This window comes from Gouania willdenowi, chromosome 11 (assembly GCF_900634775.1).
Source record: "Gouania willdenowi chromosome 11, fGouWil2.1, whole genome shotgun sequence".
In the NCBI taxonomy this organism is placed as follows: domain Eukaryota; kingdom Metazoa; phylum Chordata; class Actinopteri; order Blenniiformes; family Gobiesocidae; genus Gouania; species Gouania willdenowi.
The window spans coordinates 4,231,816-4,239,357 of NC_041054.1; the positions used below are offsets into that span (position 1 = coordinate 4,231,816).

The following is a 7,542-nucleotide window of genomic DNA, read 5'->3' on the forward strand; positions in this document are numbered from 1 at the left end:
GACATTACTGCGGATGTGGCCTTCAAGGCCCGCCTTCTCCTATCTGTGATTGGTCGTTCTTTGGCTTTATATCTTTTCACCCAATCAACGCCCTCCATCACACTGGGCGGGTCTTACAATTTACGTTGCTTTGCGTAGTTGCGTTCTCTGGTAAAATGGCGTTGGCGCCTCCTAACATCCCTAACTGTGATTGGTTCGCTAATTATGTTCGAGCGTTTTTATTGGCCAGGAAATCGGTTGTTGACAGCTCATTTCCCCGGGAGAGTGTGAGCGGCGCGTGTGAGCCGTTCATTCAGGCAAGTTACCAACGCTGTGCTTTAGTTTCTTAATAACTTGTTGAGAACTGTACTAAGTAAAAGTCAGTGATTAAACCAGTTTGTAGCTTCTGTTCTTCGGCTTTGTTTGAAGGTTTTTGCGTTTTTGTTCATGTCTTTGCAGTCAGAAAAGGTCGTGATGGCCGAAAATACAGACGGCAACCCGGCCAGGAAGCAGCAGTCTGCCGAAGGTGGCGACGATGAAGGCCCGGGAAGACGAGCCCGAGGCGGCGGATTAAGTGAGGCCCAGGCGGTGGTGTTGGAGAGATGTATCCGTGCTCTGAAAGAGGCTAAAATGGACAGCCAGACCCTAGCTGCTCTGCTACTGGTCAGTCTTTAACACTACATTAAACCTAAAAACTGTGGTTATAGCAAGTAGTTTTAAACCTGTTAATCCCTCGTGCTCCCAAGAGTCTTGTTTTTTATCCCATTATAAATAAATAAATAAATAACCTTTAGTTTTGTGTTTCTTTGCTAGGCATTAAAACCTTTTTATTCAGGAAGTGTAAAAAAACTTGTCCTTGTCACAAAAATGATAATTAACCGTTCCATAATCCTGTAATTTGCTCATGTACGCATACATATGGTTCTCTCATTGGTTATCTATTGACTTGATATTCCACAGTAAATGCAAACAAAAGTTGGATGGATGATGCTTTTCTCAAAATAAGGAACACATTTAGGGGAATGCATTTGTCAGCAGATAATGAAGGATTTGTAGGGATACATCATAGCAGTCACGAGATGCCTCTGAGGAAGACTGACAATAAGTAGTCGAAACATGTCAGGATATCTAAGCAAATTTCCTGAAAGAAAATGTTTAAACTGAAACCTTAACATAATATTTACACAAGTTCACAAGTTACACGTACCACGTTCCTGCGAATTCAGTCAAATGACTCGGTTCAACAGAGTAGGGAAAAAAGGGTCTGCGAGAGGCTTTTGACTTCCGCTCATAGAATATCCATGTCACATCCCAGCATGATTCAACGAGCATTAACAGAGGTAGTCATTTGAAAATTGTGGCATATACGGAGTAATGGGCACCATTCATATATTGGTATGTGTCAATGATTCGGTCCCTCTAACTGTTGCAATATTTGACTCTCACATAAATGAGGAAATGACTTTAATGGAAATAACAGAAAAAAGGGGGGTGGGCCCCTATTCGAATTGTGCGAAGCATAATCGTAATCTACATTGAATTAACTAAATGCTTGTTCATGTGGATCTTGTTGGGTTCTTTTTCTTACTCTGACTTTATATTTTGTTCACTTGTGCCAATGATTCGGTACCACCAACCATTGTAATATTTGACTCGCAAATTAATGAGAAATTTCCTTTTTTTTTTTTTTTTTTTTTTCTTTTTCTTTTGGGAGCCCTTTAAGCCCCAAATCAAAAATTGGGCTTCGAGCATCGATGCGTACACATCCATAGATTATACCTACCAAATTTCAGCCATGAGCCATTTACAAATAACAGGAGTAGTAATTTAACTAGTGTATACAACAAAGTGAGTGGCGTTTTGAGTTCGGTAACCCGGCCTGAAGAACACAAAATGACTTTGCTGGAATGAATGTCGACACATTTTTACAATGTGCAGCTTTTGTCTGCTCACATAAATAACCTAATAATGGTAACGCATGTTTTTGATGGGAAACTTAATCACAAATGTGACAAAAAGCTGAAATGCCACTAATGAAATTTGCAAAGTTCCAAACATTTAAATAAAATCTTATCAAGGTACAGTTTTGTTTATTATTAATCTATAAGATCTAATTTAATTTTCTAGATAACCCGTCTGTGCCCAGCCAGCGACCTGGACAAAAACACCCTGCGTCGGATCTTTGAGGCGGTCGGGTTCAACCTACCGGCTCGTCTGTTGGTGACGGCGTTCAGACAGAGCGACACCGGCTTGTCTCCACACGACGTCCTCTCGCTGGCCACGGCGCTGCTGGCTGCTCTCAGTGCTGACTCTGAGATGGTTTTACACCCCCAGCTCCTCACCTCTGTCCCCATCCTGCTGGGCCTCGTCTCCAGTGGCCCCATGATGGCCCAGAACCTGCTGTCGGCAGATTTCTCCAAACCACAAAGCAGTTCTGCCAGGAATAAGGCCGGGGCAGGGAGACGGCATAGGAGCGCTGATGGTGCTGAAAAGAAAGCGTCCAAAGCTGAAGAGGAGTCGGATCTGGATGAAGCGATGGCTGGTGACATCTACCAGGTCCTCATCGCGGTGTCGGTGTTTCCCAAAGGGGTGGACCACCTTCTGAGGAGGGGGGCCGTCTATGCTCTGTGCCAGGCGGTGGAGCATAACCAGACCCTGTGCCGTGAGAAGGGGCTTCCTCTACTGGCTACTCTGCTCTCAGGTCAGTTCAAGGACCGAGTGTGGAGTAAACACGGTGACGAGCTCATCACGCTGCTGCTCAGACTTACAGACGAGTTCTGTAAGGCCTCCAACGAGGCAAAGCTGGAGCTGTGCACGCAGATTGTGCAGTTTCTGCCCCCGACGGGCGTGGCAGTGGAGGGTGAACTGGTGAAGGTGGTGAGCTGCCTGTGGGAGGCCCTGAGGCCCATGGTGCAGTCCAAGCTGACCCCAAACCAGCTCGGCCCCGTCCTGGTGCTCTGTGCCGCCCTGCTGGACGTGTACGGCTGGAAGCTGGTGGGACCACCCAAGTTCTGCTGCCTGCTGGTGAACAGGGCATGTGTGGAGATCAGGATGGCTTTGGAAGAACCACTTGAGGGAAGTCTGAGCGCAGAGCTGCAGCAGACCCTCGCAGGTATCCTTTGTTTACCTTTTCTTTAATTGCTGGGCGACGGTGACCAAAATATATTTTCTGAAAATAGTAATATACAATATGAATAAAAATATAAGACACTTTTAGCTTTTCCTCCTCTTAGGGACAGCACATGTGACTGAGTTGAGAAGCAGATGTTGCTTCACTTATCAAGTGCGTCACGTTATTTTGGACATTGTTTTGCATTACCATACTTTTTGTTTTCACCATTACCAAATTGAAGCATGAGCTACTGAAACTTTGTACAAAATTCAGACTCCGAGGCACCGAAACGCTAAAGAAATGACCATCCTGTCTGATGTTTGAAACTTCTAGTTTAGCGTTACAAACTTTGGTAAACTGTTTCAGCGTTTCCTGAGACTTGGTGTGTGTCTCTGTTTCACGTGTGTATTTACTTCCTCACTTTAAGGCTGTTACCGAATCATGGAGGCTGCCATCGAGGAGGCGTGTAGGTTGAACTTCTCCCTGGTTTATGGAGCTCCTAAAGTCACCATCCCTGCCCTGAGTGAGGCCCAGCAGAAGCAGATTCTTCGGGTGCTGCAGGAGGCCTTCGCCGCTCTCATGTTCTACCTGGGACAGGTGAGAAGATTCAAATGTCAATCTTAAGCCTGTAGGACTCATTAGTTTTATAGAGGCTTAATAGTGGGATCAGTATCTAAAAGTGGGTCACAGACTTTTTTTTTTTTTTTTTTTTCCCCCACGCCACAAAGACAATTATCGAAAAGGAGAAGGAACAAAAACAAAATGCTGACAGGTTACCATAGATGTTATTTACGAGTCTCATAAATTATAATGTACTGTGTGTGATACTGTAATTATGATATTGGTACTGTGCTAATAAAGAGTGGGGGGAAAAGACTACAAGTTAATGTGTTAATATGTGGAGGAATGATATATATATATACACGCACGCAAAAGAGATATTATAAAGGAGACGAGTTAAAAAAAAAAGGTCCCCATATTTAGTGGATTCACTCCATCTAATTCAGATAAAATCTCTACATATCAAAGTTTTTATTTGAATTTCTGAAATATAAAAAATCTAATTATTTTTAATTGTAACATTTTAAATCTTTAAGGAGCTACTTGTGATGCATTCATTTTATAAAATGTCAAGCCACACTAAACTGTAGCGACATGGAGTAAAGTGTTACATCATGTTTTTATTGTGCTCATACCTTCCTGGTTATGATCACTGGCTCCATCTGTGCTCGTTCTTGCAGGTTGACACCAGTTGCTATGGCGACCCATTTGTCTTCGCCACCTTCCGATGTCTGTGCTGCTGGCTTTCCAATGAGACGTCTTGTCTGAAGGAGGAAGTGGCGTCCCTGCTGCCATTCCTCATCAACTATTCTCGCAGCCACCTGCTGAAGGAGAGCTCAGGAGACGACCTCTCTGATTGGTTGGCCAACCTGTCAATCAGCGAGGAGCGAGAGTCCTGGGCCGGCCGACAGCCTCTGAGGTACAAACATGTGCCGCCTTTGATCGTACAGCGTGAACGAGGGTTCTGACTCTCCGTTTGCTTCCTCAGGTTTCTGATTCCAGCCGTTTGCCACCTGACGGCCGAGGATCGTCCCCGTAGAGTCCTGCTGGCCCTCGACACCCCCGCCCTGCTCATGGACTTCCTGACGCAGAGCTGGGTCGCTCTGAAACGAACCGATGGTGCGTGGGCCAGAGACACCAGCATGGAGACAGTCTGCGCCGCTTTCCTTAACCTCATCGTGTTGGAGCCGGAGCGCGTCAGGTATTTCTCACACACACACAGACAAGTCGTTAATCATCAGTATAATGGTGTGTAATATAATGCATGTGTTCCCAGGGAGGACCCCTGTTTCAAGTCTCTGGAGGCCTTTTTGAGTGAAGCGCTCCCTACTTTGATGTTCAAGCCTCGTCTGGTGGTGCTGGCGGCTAATTTCTGCACTTTGGGTTTAGTGGTGGGCAAAGTGGAGCTGGCTTCTTCAGGTGAGACTCCTTCATTTTTCACTCATATTAAAGCCCTACATGGAGGAGCTTTAACTTTATCAACTTAAAGAGACTTTTCGTATATATTCCCAGAGGTTTTTTCTTTTCAGCAGCTTTTTTTTTTTTTTTTTTACAGAAGACGTTTGTAGTTTATCTTCTGCCTGGAAACTGTTCCGTGATTCACTCAATTACAATCATGAGAGTTTGTTATATAATCAGAATAAATCATAACCTTTTGAATAAAGTTAATTTAATTTAGAGTCAGAACGTAGACGTGTTGCATCTGAAATTGTCAAAGGGAAATTAAAAAAAAAACAAAAATTTAAAATGTTAATCATGTGTTTACTTGAGCACAAAGATAAAATGCAATGTCAAAGATTTCAAACTAAACTGATTATCTGGAGGGTGCAGAATTACCAGTTTGCTAATGGGTTGCCAGTAACATTCTGCCCTCTAGTGGATACAGTAGTTGAAGCATTTGAAGTGGGTTTTGGTATATTTGTTGTTGGTTTAATGCAGTGGTTCTCATGTCATGACCCCATTTTTTATTATAAATTTCTGGTAACCCCCAGAGTTTATCATGTTTGTCTAGTACAGATGAGCCAAGGTTAGTGCACAGTGATCACTTTTCTACTGTATTTTATTTGAACTAGATTTATATTTGAGAAAGTATAGAATACGCTTGAGATTGTGACATTTTAATTTGAAAATAATTGGCTATTATTTAAGCTCTTTGAGCTTCCTACACTTAACTGAGCAAGATTAAATTACATTTAAGTTTAATTGGGATCAATGACTCTATTTTATTCCCAGGCGACCCCACATGGGGTCATGGCACCAAGATTGAAAAAAAAAAAAACTGGTTTAATGTAAAGTTTCTAAGAAAAGGGAAAATCACCACATGTAATTTGGAGCGACAAAACTGACCTCGTTTGGCAGGAATATGAAACAGCTGCTGCACACAGTCCATATGTAGAAGCTGTGGTTTTCTTTTCATATAAAAATGTTATCTTTAGTTGTCATTGCATTTGAACAGCATCGAACGTGGTATAACGTTAAGTTTTTAATATCCAAAAGTGTTATTACTGCTTTAAACTTGCGTGTTTGCTCCTCAGGCTCACTGGAACCATGCCAGCGACGTTTCTTCACCACCGCGCTGCGTTTCCTCCGTGGTGCTCTGGACGGGAGCGGCAAGCCCGGTCCGGTTAAAGTGAGCGCCAACTGGGCCAAGAGCTGGGACGAGGCTGCAGAACTGTGGAGGGTCAGCGTCCAGGCCCTGGGGAGCCGTGTGAGCGAGCAGCCGTCAGTCATCGCCCTGATCAGAGGGGAAGGATGGCTCAAACGCACGCTCGCCATGTTGGATCAGTGCAGCGCGTTGCCAGACCCAAAGACTGAGGAGGTTCTGGAGGCCACACTGTGCTCCATCACAGAGACGTGCCCCACCTGTAAGGAGGAGGTGGTGGAGGTGCTGAGGAACCAGAGGGGAGCTTTAATCAACATGGCTAAGCTGAAGAAAGCTGCAGGCGTGGAGTGACTGAGCCTGTTGGTACTGGATGAGTTTTAACTTTTTAACCTCAAGCCCAGATGAACTTCTGTGCTCACCTTAAACTTGTCCCTTTTTTCTGTTTTATTAAATCTACCCTTGTGATGTGAACTTGTTTAAATTTTTACTGGAAATGACTCCTATTTGCAGAAACTGATTTATTGATTCACAGAAATATAAAGCTGCTTTTTTTTTTTTTTTTAATCCACTGTGGAAATGTACCATTAAAGCTATATTTGCCAAAACTTCAAATGCCTGTTAAAATGTTTTTACCCAACCACATACTGTATTTTGTGAAATGGTGCAACAACGTGTTCCTGACTGAGGCACTTTTAATGCAGAAATTATTTCAGTTTAAAGCTAACTTCAATTAAGTAATTAGAATCACATTAAAATTTACTCTCAAATTATACTCAAACTTACAATTTAATAATTCTAGATTAAAAAACTAGGAAGCTATGATTATTGGTCAGGATTTTTTTTTTTGACCACGAGGTGGCGCACATTAACCTGCAAATCAAGAAGTCAAGTTTTCCATTAAAACGGCACTAATTCACTTGAGAAAATCCGTGAGGCTTAAAATATCTACAAAATCTCAATTCATGTTTACAGTTTTGTTTAAGCTGTGAAGAAAGTTAATAAACTCTGTAACAGAGATTCTGGTTTTACTCCGTTATATTTCCCCTGGATGTGGATATGAGCTTTCTGTGAATAAATACACCTAATTCCGTCTGATTTATAGTAACAATGAAGCTCCATACATTTACTTCAGTTTTAGTTTCTGTCCTTTCCAAACCAATCTGTTGTGTAATACAAATAAACATAGTCTACTGTATGGACTGGCTACTTGTTGCAATTAAACCCATATCATAAGTTAACAATGTATTGTGTATATATGATTAAACACCTGGACCAAAATGCGGTACAT

The 7,542-nt window shown here is 42.7% G+C and overlaps 1 protein-coding gene across 1 annotated transcript; it reads left to right on the plus strand.

The window, feature by feature from the left end:
* The first annotated feature begins 184 nt into the window (after positions 1-184).
* On the plus strand, positions 185-6,794 carry ncdn (neurochondrin). Its single transcript, XM_028461302.1, has 8 exons — positions 185-296; positions 439-642; positions 2,107-3,091; positions 3,519-3,688; positions 4,333-4,571; positions 4,641-4,853; positions 4,929-5,071; positions 6,187-6,794. Exons 2-8 carry the CDS (start codon positions 454-456, stop codon positions 6,603-6,605), a joined length of 2,358 nt encoding a protein of 785 aa, XP_028317103.1. The 5' UTR covers positions 185-296; positions 439-453; the 3' UTR covers positions 6,606-6,794.
* The last annotated feature ends 748 nt before the right edge of the window (positions 6,795-7,542 follow it).